The 16,985-nt window shown below is 51.8% G+C and overlaps 1 protein-coding gene across 6 annotated transcripts in view; it reads right to left on the bottom strand.

The window, feature by feature from the left end:
* Window positions 1–16,985, bottom strand: part of ambra1b (autophagy/beclin-1 regulator 1b) — a 32,408-nt gene that overhangs the window by 13,650 nt on the left and 1,773 nt on the right. For 3 of the 6 annotated variants that reach the window (XM_085168850.1, XM_085168852.1, XM_085168849.1), the window contains exons 2-19: window positions 15,411–15,616; window positions 14,831–14,889; window positions 14,456–14,639; window positions 13,430–13,602; window positions 13,226–13,292; window positions 11,303–12,825; window positions 10,948–11,034; window positions 10,366–10,554; window positions 8,436–8,516; window positions 8,252–8,352; window positions 8,045–8,155; window positions 7,709–7,897; window positions 7,469–7,623; window positions 5,618–5,757; window positions 5,165–5,269; window positions 4,444–4,667; window positions 4,048–4,170; window positions 92–2,754 (exon numbers count right to left, since the gene is read on the bottom strand). In XM_085168850.1, the coding sequence (XP_085024976.1) occupies window positions 2,276–2,754; window positions 4,048–4,170; window positions 4,444–4,667; window positions 5,165–5,269; window positions 5,618–5,757; window positions 7,469–7,623; window positions 7,709–7,897; window positions 8,045–8,155; window positions 8,252–8,352; window positions 8,436–8,516; window positions 10,366–10,554; window positions 10,948–11,034; window positions 11,303–12,825; window positions 13,226–13,292; window positions 13,430–13,602; window positions 14,456–14,639; window positions 14,831–14,889; window positions 15,411–15,542 (4,122 nt within the window). In that variant the 5' untranslated portion in view covers window positions 15,543–15,616 and the 3' untranslated portion in view covers window positions 92–2,275. Of the gene's footprint in view, window positions 1–91; window positions 2,755–4,047; window positions 4,171–4,443; window positions 4,668–5,164; window positions 5,270–5,617; window positions 5,758–7,468; window positions 7,624–7,708; window positions 7,898–8,044; window positions 8,156–8,251; window positions 8,353–8,435; window positions 8,517–10,365; window positions 10,555–10,947; window positions 11,035–11,302; window positions 12,826–13,225; window positions 13,293–13,429; window positions 13,603–14,455; window positions 14,640–14,830; window positions 14,890–15,410; window positions 15,617–16,985 lie in introns of those variants that run through there. The other 3 variants (XR_014875421.1, XM_085168853.1, XM_085168851.1) reach the window with 3 other exon arrangements.

The following is a 16,985-nucleotide window of genomic DNA, read 5'->3' as shown; positions in this document are numbered from 1 at the left end:
GTTGTTCATCTTTCAGTTGGGTGGTGTAATATGGGTGGATGACGTGTCTGCTGCGTGTTTGTGACGCAGTGAAGAAACAGGAGCACAGAGGAACTCTCAAAGCTCTTTAATTACATCTAAAAGTCAAAGCAAAGAGTCACGTTAGCGCTGTACAAACTCTGACACACAGGTACCGATCACACCGCTGCGCACATCCACCCCCCCACCCTGATCTCACACACACGCTAAAATGTTCACTGATCAAGTAAAAAGCCAGGAGGAGCATTCAGAGTCTCGCCTGCAGAGTAAAAGCTTCAATAAAAAGTGTCATGAATCCCAGAGCTCCACCCACAGCCCCACCCACAGCCCCACCTTAAAATGCTATCAGTACATGAACTTTAAGCACATGTGGAAACAAAAGGACAGCTGGACGCTGCAGGAAGGAAAAGTTGCGCTTGATCACAAAAATTCAAGTTTTCTTCTGCAGGATTTTGAAGGATGAGGAAAGGTGTGTGTGTGTGTGTGTGTGTGTGTGTGCGTGCGTGCGTGCGTGTGTGCGTGCGCGCGCCCACTCAGACATCTTCCACTACAGGAGCTCGGTGACCCGAACAGCAACGTCCAACCAAAACCTGCAGTTCCTCTGACGTCCAGCAGAGGCCCCACACACTCTAACGTCTACAGCCTGACAAACTGTTCTGGTCTCTATACATCACTTCCCCTTTGTAACACCTGTGGGGCGGGGCTCTATAACTCACCTGTCTTAATTGGAGAAGGGTTTGTATTATTAGGGGTGTGGCCTCTGGACCAATAACATGGCTGCTGTGAGGTCACTAAGAGGCTGTCCAAGAACACTGAGTGAAATCTGAGGGTTTAGATTGGATGTTACCGAGCAACAGCAAGTTCCTGTAGTGGAAGACACACACACACACACACAGACACACAGACACACACACACTTTGACTCTTCGGCTCATTGACCCCCCCCACAAAAAAACCCAAAAGGAAGAAAACAAAAGTCTTGGACTTTATTTTGGTCGTTGAACAGAAGACGACAGGGAGAGTCTGCAGTTCTCCGTCCTTAATAAAAAAGTCATAATGATGATGATAATAAATCCACTCATCACCTGGTCAGTGACAGCAGGAAGTGACCGCACAGGCTGAATGTCGACCAATCGGCGAGTTTGGATGAAACCGTTACAAAGACGATTGATCTCCGGCGTCGTAGCGTGGAGTTGGCGGTCGGCGCGCTCACGCTGCAGCGTCGTTCCTGCACGGAGGACCAACGCTGCAGCTTTCTGGAACGTTTTGTTTCTACATTTAGAGCATCGGTCAGTGCGGCGCCCACGAGAAACCCGCAGACCTTTCACCCAGCTCGTAGAGAACCCCACGCCCCTGTGAAACCCCGCCCCCACTGGCTAAACCCCACCTCGCAATCACCTTCACCGTGACCTGAGACCGCTCTGAGATGCAAACATCCAAACGTGATGAGGCGGACAGGAAACGCAGAGACGCTCAGCTACCCCCCCCCCCCCCCAAAGAAAAACAGACAAACTGTGGTTTCAGTGAGCACACACACACACACACACACACACACACACACACACACCTTGGTTAGCACCAAACACACTGTAGTGCAGCTGGGTGGGGTTGGCGGGGTGGGGAGGGGTCAGAGCAGGTGAAGCTCCGCCCCCTCGTTGCCCTAACAGGAAGTGATTCTCCTCGTTTTCAGCCTTAAACACCAACACGTGTTCGATGAGCTGCAGCATTATTTCAGACATGCAGGAGCTTCCGTTCGTTTAGTCGAGCGTGTGCGTTCAGTCATCGCTCGCCGCCACGCCGCCGTGCAGAGTCCTGCCTCAGGCACACGCAGCAGTGACACAAACACGTCGTGCTGAGTTCAAACACTTCAATCACTATTTCACATCTAAGGTAACGTCACATGGCACCAAACGCAGCACGTTGGAGTAAATGTGAAAGAAGCCACACCCCCACCCCTTCCTCGCCAGGCGCAGCGCGTCAGGAACCTCGACCTTCATCGTGCTGGGAGAGAATCAGGTGGGGAGGAGCTCCGTTCCTCCGTTCAAGTAGGGGCTCCTCCTGTGAGGAATGATGGCGTCCAGCTTCGGTCTGGGTTCACGAGCGCCAACGCCACTCAACAGAAAGGCTAGGGGGAGGGGGGGGGAGGTCTTTGTGTCCCTTCGTTTCCAGGTGGGAGACCCTGTGTGGGGTCGAAGCAGCACCCATTTTTGTGAGATAAGGCTTTGAGGAGCCCCCTTAACCGTCAGCCAATAGGAGGACTACCTGCTGTATGGGTCACCGGGGTAACTGTTGGGGCCGCCAGGGAGGGGGCTGTGAGAGGAGGAGGAGGAGGAAGAGGAGGGACCCGGCAAGGAGTTGTCGTCCGCCCGCCCGCCGTCGAACACATCGTCCACGTCCACAGCCAGAGAGAGCGTGGGCGGCGGCGGGGCCCACACGGGAGTGAGCTGTTCGCTGGCCTGCGGCGCCGGGCGCAGGTAGGACTGGGGCTGCGAGGCGACGAGGAGCGGACCGGAGGTGGAGGGGGCCGCGGCGACGGGCTCGGCGGTGGCCCTGGAGGCGCCCGTCTGCGAGCCACGGTGGATGCGGTGGCTGACGATGATGTTGTTCCCAAAGCCGCCCATCGAGGCCATGGTGGTGCTCTGCTCCCGCTGGACCACCGCCGTCATGCCGCCTTCAGCGATCAGCCGGCGGATTCGTGCCAGAGCGTCCTCGCCAGACCCGAACTCGGAAGACTCTCCTGAAGCAAAGAGAGACAGAGGCAGCGTGATCATCATCATCATCATCATCATCATCATCCAGTCTCCCCTCAGGTCGTCTGTTTATAAATATTTATCTTTAAATACAAACACAACATTTCATCCAAAACACACACAGAACATAAATGATGTTTGACATAAATCTTTGTAACAAAACAAACATCTCGAGTAGGGGTGCAGCGATACACAAAATTCACGGTTTGATATTTTTTCGATACAAAAAAAATGTTCATGCTTTTTTAATTTGTCATTTATTAAAATTATAAATATATATTTTAACTCAAAAGTACAGTTTTTAAATTTAATGTTGCTGAAACAACAAAGTAATAAAAATAAATCTGATGGAGAAATAACTCATCTTTGGAAAAGAGAGTTTATTACAGAGAAATGTCTCTTTCCAAAATAAAAGCTCTACTATACGCTTCTTCTGGGCTATATTCTCAGCAGCATATTAAACATATCAGGTCCCCATAAGGAGAATCATGTGCTAACGGCTGTCTAAATGACTCGGCTAAAGTTTGCAGCATGCGTGCTTGTTGTTTTTGTCTGCTTCCACTTGTCTTTGCACGAGGATGATGTCGGAGTAAATGTGCAGTCATATTCGTTGTGTTCCCACTAGTGCTGTCAGCGTTAATCTGAAATGACGTTAACGCCACAACACGGCAAATCTCCGTTAACGAGCTACCGCGGATCGCCCCGTGCGTGGGGCTGGACGGCCAACACGTTAGCGAGCTAACTGCGCTAGCGAGCTAACTGCGCTAGCGAGCTAGTTCCCACCCATGTAATTGAGCATTGCAGGCACATCCAACATACTGTTTTACTTTAGTCCATGACGCGCTTACCTTCAGGGTCATACGTCACATGAAGACCAAAATAGTTCCAAACGCCAGATCTGAATGAGGGTGGGGGAGGTTCAATTTGCCATGTTGCAACGAGCTTAGCTTCTGTCTTGCTAGCTTGCCCTGCGCTCAGTGACTCTGCGTTCGACTACTCCGCCTAGGCTGCACTGTCGAGCGCAGATCCACTGAGCGCTCAACACAGACAGCACCGTCAGAAGGAAAGTTGATAAAATAAATTAAAAATCTTGTATTGTTTGATACATATGCGTACCGAACCGAAAGCACTGTATCGAACGGTTCGATATTGATACGAGTATCATTGCACCCCTAATGTCGAGGTAAAAACTGAGGATCGACACGGAGGCAGAAATGAGACGACGATGATGATGATGCAGCAGTAACAGAGGTTATTATGATGTCATGTGGGTGGAGTACCAGCAGCGGTGGAGGTGCCGGTCTCTGCTTCAGCTGGGACTTCCTCCTGAGCTTGGCTGCTCTGAGACGCCTCCACCTGAGCCTGAGCTGCTCCACTGGTGGACGGAGCTTCAGGAGGGACACCTGGGAAGAAACACACCTGATGAGACCGAGACAGAGACCACACACACACACACACACACACACAGCTCTGCTTACAGTGGACGGTATTAACATCTTCATGGGGACCAGAAATTGGTAGTTTGCTATACTCGTGGGGACCAAAGTCCTCACGAGTTTGAAGCATTTTTGAGATTAGTGTCAGGGTCACTGTTAGGTCATGGTTAGGTTTGGGGTTAGGCGTTCATTTTTAATGGTTAGGGTTAGGGAAACCATTATGTCAATGAAGGTCCTCACTAAGATAGTTGAACGGGGTTGTGTGTGTGTCAGTACTCTGAGCGGGCTGCGAGGCGCTCGGCTCCGACAGCTCCCTCTCGGTTTGAGTCTCAGCGTTTTGCAGCTGGATGATTGGCGTCTGGGTTCCTTGCGATGTCACTGAAGGGGTGGGGTGTCGGGGCTGCAGGCCGATGGCGTTCATCAGTCCCATGTCTCTGTCCAGCCTCCAGCCGGAGCGGTTCGGCCTGAAAATGAATCACAGGCCAATCAGAAACTCAAAGATCCAGACACGTAGCGATAAACTCTCACCAGCAGGGGGCAGCGATCGACGGAGAGGCGTGAGGAGACTTTGAGCTGTGTGCGTTTCTTTTTAGCCCCGCCTCCACGCTGTTACCTGGTTCAGTTTCTGCCGAAGCTTTGAATCCATTTTCAAACAAATGTACAAAATGCAGCTTTAACCCCTCAAAGCCGAGCGGATCGTATGTGACGTGTTTCTGTGAGCTTTCAGGCTTCGTCATCATCAGTGTGACTCAAAATAAATGTTTTTAAAGGCTAAATCGCAAAAATATGGTTATGTAACAAATTAGAATTTACATGCAGATTTGATAGATTTTTATATACTTTGTCTCAAAACGTGAAGATTTCACGTTTCAGGTTTTAAAGGGTCAAATAACCTGAGCGCCCGTCAGCTGCGACACCGACCACAACCACGCACAAACATCGCCGCGGGCCCTGAACTCACCCCGGCCTGTCGGAGCCTCGGCTCCGGCTCGTTCCGCTGTTGTTGACGCTGAACAGTGGCTCGCTGCTCGACTCGCTGGGGCTCTCGCCGTCGCTTCGATAGAACCTACACACACAAAACCAAAGCTGGTCAGTTCACTTCCACTCAGGAAGCCTCACGGAGGGGGCGGAGCTTCGTGGACTCACACAACAGCATTAAACACACTAATCAGGGTCCTCCAGTTAATGGTCTTCCTGCTTGGTTTGAGGATAATCAGATCAGAAGACGGGAGGGAGCTCTGAGAGCAGGACAGCTGAACGCGTGCACGGTTATTTAACGTCTCGCTCAGTCTGCAGCTTCTCATTCGCACAGTCAGCTGCAGAAGCCTGAATCTGCACGCCGACCTCCATCCCCGACCAGCGTTTTTGAGATGTCTGACTTAGCGGGACTTTGTTTTGGTGTCTGCAGACTCACACAGGCCGGCAGATCACCAGGTCTCCCTTGTTGGTTCCGTAAGCCAGTCCCATCCCTGGATCCGGCAGCCAGCGAGCAGAGTTGATGCTGACGTGGCGCCTCTGGTCCGGAGCCATGGGGTAGACCACGTTGAACACCATCTGAAACACAGACGCACCGCAGCTGAAGCACATGTCACAGCAAAGCTGCGTAAAACCAGCTTTTCCCAAACGTGGACTCTGCAGTGCAGGGAGCGTCCCATTCTGTTCTCCTGAATGTTCTCCTGAAAATAACGAAACACTGGCAGTGGGCGGTACGACTTGCTATTCAGGATTTTTTAAAAAGTTGACCTCTGACTAGGGCTGGGCGATATGGCCTAAAATCCAGATCGTGATATAATTTGAAGCACGTGCGGTAATGATATATATCACGATATATTCTTTTCTTCTGTATAACGTATTTTCCACACTTACAATCCTTTAATTTTCTCAAAAATCGAGAGTGTGCCTTATGTATGAATTCTGGTTGTGTTTACTGACCTCGAACCGATTTTGGCTGCAGAAATCTGTTAAAAATGTTTTAGTACAACTTTGGTAAGCTGCACTGCTTGATGGATTGTCAGAGCATTACGGCTGCCGTAGGGAGGAGCTTCACGGAGGAATCTGGGTCCTAAACTCAGTCAGCTTCAGGTCCCAAAGTCAAACGAACACAGAGTTAAAAATGGTCTAAATTCTTTCATCTTTAATAAAATTATCAGCGTTGCTGCTTTATCAGGTGTAACAATTAAGTTTAACATCCATAAAAACAGAATTTATGGAGTTAGAAGTTAGCAGGAAGTTAGCTAACAGGAAGTTAGCTCGCTAGCTTCCACCTAAACATTTCATAGCATGTTCTGACTGAGAGATTTTTGAAACTAATTCAAACGTACAGCTCTGCTATCATTTCCAACATAAATGAAGACAGAAAACTAAACAGCAGTGGTGTTTGCAGGGTTACTGAAGTTGGGCTAGCTGGTAGATAATGTTGTGCTATGTGATTGCTAGCTACACAGCTATGTTAGCATAACATTAGCACAGTGAAGCTGGAGGATGAACACCAACTTTTTCTCCAATCGATAAAAGTTAACGTGAAGGATTCTGGTGGTCAGGGACAAATGCAATCGCATAGCAGGATGCTGTACACGGGCCAAACTTCAGTCAGGAGAACAACTGAGATCATTCATCCACAATACGAGGTTAGTTATTAATATACTGCAACAACATGAGAACAGAGCAGCTGCAGAGAATTCAACATTAATGAATCAATGTTACTGAAGTGGAGGAAGCGCAGTTTTTGGCTTTCCCCATATTTCAAAAGTGCTTCATCTCTTTGCTGTGACTGTCGCCCGCCATAATTTGCAAATGATAATAGTTTTAGCCGCTGCGATGCTTTCGACCAAAAACAGGCGCAGCTTGATGACATCATCAACATGCGCTATCGCGATAGAGCGGTATAGTCAAAATCTCTATCGTTGGCCAAATTTATATCGTTTATATCGCCCACACCTACCTCTGACCTTTACTGAGATTCAAACTCACCTATGGTACCAATTTCTAAATCCTTCTCAGGTTATCAGACTCACACCCAGCAGCCTTTTACAGTGAAACATGAAGGCTTGGTGAGTTTTCATGAATGTGGAGGAAAAATTCCCTTAAAAAAAAAAATCTGATTTCACACAAACTCTTCAACTTGTCTGACATCATCATCATCGTTTACATGCTGCCAGCTGACCTGACAGTTTTCAGATCTGTCCTCTGTAAAAACAAACCTGATCTCTGCTCTGATCTGGATTTTGTGCAGCTTTCTATCAAATAAATCCGACGCCCCTCTCACCCTGATGGACGTCTCTCCTCCGTGCGGCTGCTGCAGGCGGAAGACTTGCGCCACCATGTGGTCAGTGGTGGGATGCAGCAAGATCCTGCGGGAGGCCAGGCCCACCATCACGTAACAGCCCATCGGAGACAAGCTGACGGAGATGGCGTTTGGACCTGAGGGAGAAAACACCGCCGTCATCGTCACCATCCTACAAACCCAGACGTGTGACAGAGAGACGCCGTCTCTGTGAGGACGTACCGAATCGCTTGGTGTACAGCATCTCTCCCAGGTTGTGGGGGGCGAGCGAGTAGATGGCCAGGATGCCCTCGTCTGGGAAACCGCGCTGGCTGCTGGGAATGAAAACCGCCAGCAGCTGCCCGTCCGCAGAGATGTCACAGCTGGCGTCATTGTAGATTTTACAGTTTGGCACCAGAACGTTGACTGAGGCTGTGGGGGGGGGCAGAGAGAGAGGGAGGGAGTCTGTGAGGTGTTCAGACAAACATCCTCAGACTCAGAGTGACCTTTAACCCCTCCACACCGGGCTGAGCAGGAAGTATAAAGTTGAACTACAGCAGAGGATTCAAGCGCTCGTACCATTGCTGATCTCAGGAAGGTCAAACTTGGTGAAGTCCCACCACTGCAGGCGGTACGTGGTGTTGGCGATGTTGCTGGCGACCGCAGACTGACCGTCCCCGATCGACGCCCCTGTGGAGGACAGGAAACGGCGTCACTGGGCACGCTCGGTAACCCACATCTCCATTTGAAGAAGGCGTGTGTGTGTGTGTGTGTGTGTGTGCATACCTGCGAGCACCCTGTTGACAGAGGAGTGTGTGGCGAGCCCGGGCTGCCCTCGCTCGTGGAAGATCCCGGCGTAGGGCAGGTACTCGGGCAGGAGGAATCGGCTGCAGGATGACAAACAGCAATGAGAACCAAAGCGGTGAGCGCGAGTTTACCAGGTTCAGCGGCGGGTTCGGAGCCAACTCACCGAGGGACGAAGCGGCCCAGCGAGGGCGCAGACATCCTGGCGTTTCGAGGCGTCCGGTGTCGCGTTCTGTCACTGTTATCGCTGCAGAAACAAAGAGAAGGACTGAACAACAACCGCGACTCAACCAGCGTTCGCACACATCAAAACTCGTTACTGCGGTGATGTCATTCATCGCTGTAATCACATGATCTGAGCCCGCCGGGCATCGCCAGTTTCCCATCTTCGCGGGTCTGTCGGATTGGTTTTGATGAAACTAAATTCAATTCAGCCTCTGTTTTGAAAACAACTGAATTTAGCTGTGGCCAATAAGAGGGCAGCTGAGAGACGCTGCACGCAAACATATCTACAGCGCGGTGAAAAGAGCCCCGCCCACCACGGGAGAGGCTGGGACGGAAACACGAGGACTCGAGTCAACAACATCAGGGCTGCATGCTGCGTTTCTACAGGACAGCTCAGAGCCAAAATACGATGGCGGGGCACAAACGCCGTCTGTGGACCCGCCTACCTGACGGCAGGTAAAATAGTGAGGATAATTTACGAGCTCACGTCCGATTTCAGCAATTTTAAACATCTGAGGCAAATTCCTGAACCGACTCCAGAACTGTGTTTTGTCCCGATTCATTTTCTAATCTTCGATGATGGACCGCCGTGCGCCGTTACACAGTTTTAACCACTCCTCCTAATGCACGCTCAATAATCCACCAGAGCCGAGGGCCCGTGGCCACGCCTTAATGATGAGGATGTCACATCCTGGACAGGGAGGAACGCTGGTTTGAGTGAAAAGGGAAAGACCATCTCTGGAGGAGGGGCCTAAAGGTACATCTGTCACCATCTTACATGCTGTGATTGCAGCCATTCAACTCTCTGAGAATGGGACTCATGGTTATTGATCAGTGATCATAAACTGACCTCACAGCCTGTTGTTAGTCTGTGGTGTTAGTTTCAGTCATTGTGCAAATAAGGTTGAAACCTGCAGTCACCTGGACGAGTGATGAAATGTTTCTCCCACTGAAAACGTCTCAGATTAGTTTTACTTGAAACGAGTCAACCTAACGAGCCAACCTAACGAGCTAACATAACGAGCTAAGCTAACGAGCCAACCTAACGAGCTAAGCTAACGAGCCAACCTAGCGAGCCAACCTAGCAAGCCAACCTAACGAGCCAACCTAACGAGCCAACCTAACGAGCCAACCTAACGAGCTAAGCTAACGAGCCAACCTAACGAGCCAACCTAGCAAGCCAACCTAACGAGTCAACCTAGCAAGCCAACCTAACGAGTCAACCTAATGAGCCAACCTAACGAGCTAAGCTAACGAGCCAACCTAACGAGTCAACCTAATGAGCCAACCTAACGAGCTAAGCTAACGAGCCAACCTAGCGAGCCAACCTAACGAGCTAAGCTAACGCGCCGAGCTAAGCTAACGCGCCAAGCTAGCGAGCCAACCTAACGAGCCAACCTAACGAGCTAACCTAGCGAGCCAACCTAACGAGCTAAACCATAGGTGTCAAACTCTGGCCCGCGGGCCAAATTTGGCCCGCAGCATAATTACATTTGGCCTGCGAAGCCATACCAAATTACTATTAGAGCTGGCCTACTGGTGTTATACAGCTAATATATATATTGTTTAGTATTAAGCTTTGCTTGTTCCATATTCAGTTTTCCAGCAAAACTTATTTGAGTCCATAAGAAAAGATTAACTCTTAAATCTGGAGGAAGATTTTTTTTTTCGATAAATATTAATGTTAGCCCGCGACTTTGTTCCAGTTTTGAATTTTGGCCCACTGTGTATTTGAGTTTGACACCCCTGAGCTAAACTAACGAGGCAACCCTGTCCTAGCCTGTCACTGCAGCTGCTGCGCTGACAGGGTAAGACCGGCTCAGGTCACAGTGTGCTGTGTGAACCATGAGAGGAAGGCGACTGAAACTTACTCGAGATCCTCAAAGTCCACGTCGCCACTGTCCATGGAGCCGGGCGGGTTGCTGGCCGGGCTGTCCGACGAGGAGGACGACATGGCCCGCAGCCGGTTCTGCTGGTACCGGAGCGAGCGCTGGCGAATGCTGTCGCGCCTCGACAGATACTGGATCATCCTCTGAGCGTAGTAAGCTGCTGGAGAAAGCCTGCACAGCAGAGGGCAAAAACTCTTTATCAGCACGTGTCTGCAGAAACCTCTCAAACTCTGACCTGGACAGAGGCAAACCCAGCGACCTCGGCTTTGTCCATCATTTACCCAGAAACACAAGCGTGTGCAGCCGCTCACATTTAACCCCTGCTGCAGCGTTCAGGTCTTATTCCACTGGTGGGCGTTCACATTTTTAAGAACTAGTTTAATGAGCTCAACGCTTTTTCTACGTTTAGATCTGTGTGATGTCACAGACAGCACCTCTAATGTGGCCCAGTGCGAGATAAAGGAGGATTATTCTGAACTGCGACTCGTGCTAAGCTGGCCTGGGAGAGTTAAATCAAAGCCCATATTGAACCTGGACTCGAGGTCCACGGCGGTGCTTCTGTACCTGGCTGGGTCGGGGTAGATGGGGTGGTCTCTGGAGCCGGACATGTCGTAGCGAGACAGTGACAGGAGAGAGGATTCCAGCAGCCGCCTGGGCGAGAAACACACAGAGCGCGCTCAGTGTTCGAGACACAGATGGTAGCTGATTATAAGCACTGCTTTCATGCTCAGCTGTGTGATATCAAGCAGACAACAGTCACCCTCACAGTGCTGCTTAAACCTGCATTTCTCCTAAAGCCCAGCAGGGGGCTGAGCTCAGCAAACACTCTGCTGGCGAGTTCACGAGTAAAACGAGGCTCGTTTAGGAGCGACGGTCTGACCTCATGAAGCTGCGATGGTGAAAAGAAAAGGTGACGTACCTCCTGAGGGAGTCCTCGTCTGGGGGGTCGACGGGCATTTCTTGGCTTAAGGCCTCCGGTGGCTCCGCCGGCCGGCCTGACGCAGCCTGCCGGTACACCCTCTCCCACTGCGCCGTGTCCTGGTTGTACACCAGGCCCACCGTCTGCTCCCCGGGCTGGGTGGAGGACGGGGCAATGGGGAAGGCCACTCCTGTTCCTCCCACTGTTGCTGCTGGGGGAGGCGGCTGCTCGCTGGACTCAGGAGGCGCCCTCCTCTCCTGCGTTTGGACTTCCAGCATCCTCCTGGCCTCGTCGGGCTGCCAGTGAGAGGAAGGGGAGGGAAAAGAAGCAGAGGAGGACGAGGGGGGGTCCAGCATGGAGGTGGAGGCGGAGGAGGTCTTGCGCTCCCAGCGCTGGGAGTCGTGGTTGAAGGTGAGCAGGTTGTGGCAGGCCCGGCAGCGGTTCAGGTGACCTCGGGAGGCGGGGGGAGGGACGTTGTTCTCCAGGCTGTGGGAGCTGGGGGGCGGGGGGAGGGGAGGCTGGTAGTGGATGATGGTGGGGGTGGAGGAGGAGGAGGATGAGGAAGGCCCGGGCCGGTCCGGGTCCATGTTGTTGTTGAGCAGTTCCTGACTCTGCTCCTGGCCTCCGTCGGCCATGGCGCCGCCCAGCGCCGGCTCCATGTCGATGGGGCCGATCTCCAGGAAGTAGCGGCTCAGGTTGCACTGCAGCACGTTGCGGAAGGACGCCGTGTTGCCACGGGCGCTGTCCCAGAACGGGTGATGCCCGCTGCTCGTGCTGGCCGTATCCCGGGCTCCGGGCTCTCCCTGCTGGGGGAAACCCCGCCCCTCGGTGGCGGAGGTGTAGACGGGGGAGTGGGAGGAGCCCTCCTGCTGGCGGAGCACAGACAGAAGGCTGATGGAGGAGGAGGCGGAGGTTCTGGGAGGCAGCATGCCAGGATTTATCCCCCCCTCCCTCACACTCAGCAGGTTGCGAGTCCAGTCGGGTGCCGGTCTGGGCGTGGAGTGCGGCTCGTGGCCGCCCGGAGGGGCGGGGTTAAGAGAAGCGCCGGCGCTGTAGTAGACGGAGGTAAAGGCGGAGGTTCGCTCCGAGGGCTGTCTGGGCTCAGTGCGAGCTGAGGAGAAGGTGGAGGCCGGGGGCGGCTGGAGTGAGTCCGATGATGCCCGTGGATCGGGCGGAGGCACAGAGGCTCCGTCTGGCGGGGGCGCCGTTCGACTGATGGAGCAGCGACTGCACATGCACACCATGCCCAGGTGCTGGGTGCAGCCGGGCAGGGGCGGGCCGCGCTCCGAGCTGGGGTACTGGGCCAAAGGGATGCTGGGAGACTCCGCCATGTTGCTTCCATTTTCCCCGAGAGGCCGCGGCTGCTCGCCTCCGGCCTGAGCCCCGGGCGAGCGGGACGACAGGATGTGGAGGAAGTTGTGGAGGATGGGCGTGCGGCGAACCGGCTGGGAAGGCAGGAAGGAGCGCTGACGGAAGTGAGGCATCTCGACGCTGTCCATGGGAACCTCCGAGTCCTCCTCGCCCTAAAGGAGGCAGAGAAGAAGAAAACACCTGATCAGGTTAAACGGCGGGGACGGGACGACCTCGTCTACCTGTCACCCAAAGCCTGCTGTGGTGATGTCATCCTCAGCAACGTGTCTGCAGTCACCTCCCAGAAAAATCAACCAATCAGAACACAGAGACAGGAACACTGTAATGACCAAACCGAGGATCCACACAGGAGCGAGGGGGCAGGTCCACCTGACTCGGTGCTAGCTCCGCCTCTCAGGGCTCGGCACGCCCTCAGGTCCATGACAGCGTGATGTTTGTTTACATGCATTACTCGCTCTCTCGGTGAGGCGTGCAGCTGAGGTGAAACATGGCTGTCATCCTCTGAAACATGACGCTACCTCGCTAAGAAATGGCTTCAGATCATCGTCGTACCTGCTGATTGGATGGATTCACGATCGCCGTGAGCAGGTTGTGACCGAGAGGGTCGAAGCGCACCAACCTGACACAGACAGAGAAGAAGTCGATGAAAACACCTCCAGTGACATGTTAATAAAAACAGCAGCACGCTCTGTTATTACTGTCACGTCATGCACGCGCTCAGACTCGACCTCTGACCAGCGGCCGTGTTTAACCCACCGCACTCTCTCCGTGTCGCTGCCCGTTTTCACCACGGCGAAGGGCTCGGGGCGGCTCCAGTCCCAGAAGTGGAGCTCATTGTTGGTGGCGATCAGGAGCAGCTGAGCAGTTGGGTGGAAGGCCAGGGAGGCGATGGCGACGTTGCTCTCAGTAAACCAGCTCTCACTCCCGCCCTGCAGAGCAGTTACAGTTACCGTCTGATGTGGAGCAGATATGACCAAAAATATTTATCACCACATACATCTGAAAATCTGCGATAACGACATAACTGACGATATAATTGAAAAAAAACAAAAAAACATCCATTTATTTTTACTTAAACTGTTTTTTATGTGCATTAAAGTTCTATAATATATAAAATGTAACAGTGCAAACTCTTTGCTGACAGTTTACACTTAAAAAGAGGTTAAACACACACAATACGGTAACATTATGTTGAAGCACAGCACGTATCACTCCGCGAGGCTCCGCCTACGATAGCCGTAATGCTCCGACAATCCATCAAGCGGTGCGGCTTCGTAGCTTAGCAAAGTCGTACTGAAACATTTGACAGATGTTCGAGCGCCGTGCACATAAAATCGTTTCGAGGTCAGTAAACACAACCAGAGTTCATACATAAGGCACACGGGATTATAAGGGGCTCTGTCGACTTTCAGAAAAATCAAAGGATTGATTTTAAGTGTGTCGTATTTTCCAAACAACACGGTAATAACGACGGCCCGCTAGCATGCGCTACCAAAAATAGTGCTTTGTTGTGTATCTGACGAAAGCTAAACCAGTTCCACACCAGTGAAGCTGCAGCATTTTTACAAACCAGTTCAGGTTCATCTGTTTCATTCAACGATCCACTTTCGCTCTTCTCATTCTGCATCGCTGCCATGTGCGTATGAAAACAGGCACTGTGCATGCGTGTTTTACCCAGATTCTATCGCCATGTTTCATTTTCCTATCGTTGCCCAACGTTACACCGGTGTTACCGTGAACGTATGATATGGCCCAGCCCTAGTCTGGGGGGGGGGTACTCACATGCAGGTCCCAGATCCGGACTTCGCCATCAAGGCACCCAGAGGCCACCAGGCCAGGAATTGTGGGGTGAAAGGTCACACACCAGGGGGTTCTACGGTGGCCCACTAAGGAATGTAGGCACTTTCCAGTCTTCACCTCTGTTATGTAAATGTTGTGGTTGACGTGGGTCGACGCCATGAGGGTCCTGCAGACACAACGTTTCCTCTGAAAGGCCAGCTGACTCTTTACTGCAGTATCACCTCATCTCAACTATGTACACTTCTACACGTCTTTTTGCTAAAGTCTCCTGATTAAACACTACATCGATAATACTCTGGTAAAAAGATCCAGTACTGACGGAGTCTCCGCCTCCACCTGTGCTCTGACTTGACTCACCTGTCAGGGCTGAAGGCCAGCAGGAAAGTTGAGCGAGGGCTGTCCGGCAGCTCCACCTTCTGTTGGAGACACAAACATTCACACTCAGTGGGAAGCGCTCATAAGCACACACTCCAACACATCAGCAACGCCGCCTGCTGCGAACAATCCCACCGCTCCCCAACAACGCCCTCCTGAGCCTGATTTTGTTTTCAGTTCCTCCCCACGACGCTCCGACCCCCACAGCTCTCACTTCTCTATTGTGCAGCAGAAGCGCCTCAGACGGGTGTATTTGTCCCACTGTGGCCGAAGCTGGGAGGCAGGCCTGGTGTTAAACTCAACCACATACATCCCAGCAGCTGCTGGGAAAACTCAAGGAAAAACAAAGTTGATAAAAACTGATTGTGACACATTTTTAACGATGATTCTTATCTGCAAAGCGCTGATGAGTGCGTCAGCGCACAAACAGGAGGAAGACAGAGTCATCAGAAAGCCTGAGCAATAAAAGCTAAATTATTAGCATGTCATCTGGGAGTAGGCTGTAGGGGGCGCTGTCTGAAAACGGTTTGGTTCTTAGAGGAAAGAAGAAGCTGAAACTTGCCTGACTCTGCCATTTCATCCAGCGGACTTTCTCCTCCACCAGGAGCTGCAGGAGGCGCTGCGAGCCAAAGATCTGCGAGCCGCGCTCCCGGCTGGACAGGATCCGGACCGAGTTCCTCTGACGAGACGCCATGATGCTACCGGTGTCCTCGGCTGATTGGCTGCTCACTCCCGCTGCTGCCAATCCGACGCCATGCAGAGTCTGGGCTGAGAAAAACAACCTGAAATAAATCGGGCTGAAAGAAACGGTTACTGTGACGCTGCGGCGCGAAGTCGAGGCCAGGAGAGCGAGGGGGCGGGCTTTGGGCAGGAATGATCATCAGCTGCTGTGTTTCACTGAGCAGCTGTTCGTCTGAAGTCAGCTGGTTTTCATTTCCACACTTTTTCCATCAAATTCACCAAAATTATGATAACAAATTTGAATAATTTGGCGTTAAAGGTTTATTTACTCAAAAACAGGAGAGAGCCAGTCACACAGATTTATCAGCTGACTGATCTCAATCCATCACTCGGCGTATTAAAACCATATTAAACTGATAAGAAGAGCAGCGATGATGGCTGAAGGTCGCACCATTAAATGGTTCATCAGCCGAGCTTCAGTAAAGATCAGTTTACTGTCAGAACACAGAATCGTCTCCCAGCAGCTGGGAAGGTTTCACTGGTTTCACTGGTCGCCTGCAGCTGGAACAGATGCTGCAAACACATTTACTGACGACGCTGAAGCTGAGCTTCCATTTAAAACCACTTAGACCCAAATGGCGCGCGTGCAGCTGCAGGACGAGGGAGGTCACAGCGCCGTCAGCATCACCACCCGGTGGAGATCATTTAAATCAGCGGTCTCCAACCTTTTTTGCGCCACGGACCGGTTTATGCCCGACAATATTTTCATGGACCGGCCTTTAAGGTGTCGCGGATAAATACAACAAAATAAAACCAGTACCGGTACCGAAAAAAAGAAGATTTATTCATAACACGTGAAAAGACCCAGGAAAACCGAGTAAACGATAAAAACGATAACAAAATAACGATGAAAACCGATAAAAACCCTGAAAACTATACATTTCACACCTGAGCCTCAACTCTCGCGGCCCGGTACCAAATGACTCACGGACCGGTACCGGTCCGAGGCCCGGGGGTTGGGCACCGCCGGTTTAAATCTAACCATGTGTGATTTTCACCAACACTCAGGTCAGGACTGCTCAAACCTCGTATTTCATGGCGTCACACACTCCACAGCGCCACCTACAAAATTATGGCGTAAAGTCTTAGACTACACTACTGAAAAGAGGAACGTGCCGAGCCCTGACCCGGACAGGAAGCTGGAGACATCCTGCAGAGACTTTTGCTGCTTCCTCACCCTGACCTTTGAACCTTTCCTTTCACTGTTGCTGCTATCCTTCTGTCACACATCTCCACCCACACTCTCTTTGGATGGTCGACCAAACTTAAGCCCTCATGACCTCGGCTCCTTCCACCACCTTCAGAGCATACCTCCACCTGCTCCTCCTGGCAGCCTGTCCAGCACCACTGCAAACAGGAAGAAGCTCAGAGCAGATCCCTGACGTAATCCCACCCC

This window comes from Neolamprologus multifasciatus, chromosome 7, assembly GCF_963576455.1.
Source record: "Neolamprologus multifasciatus chromosome 7, fNeoMul1.2, whole genome shotgun sequence".
NCBI lineage: Eukaryota > Metazoa > Chordata > Actinopteri > Cichliformes > Cichlidae > Neolamprologus > Neolamprologus multifasciatus.
The sequence above is the reverse complement of the archived record's forward strand: the minus strand, read 5'-3'. Positions and strand labels throughout refer to the sequence as shown.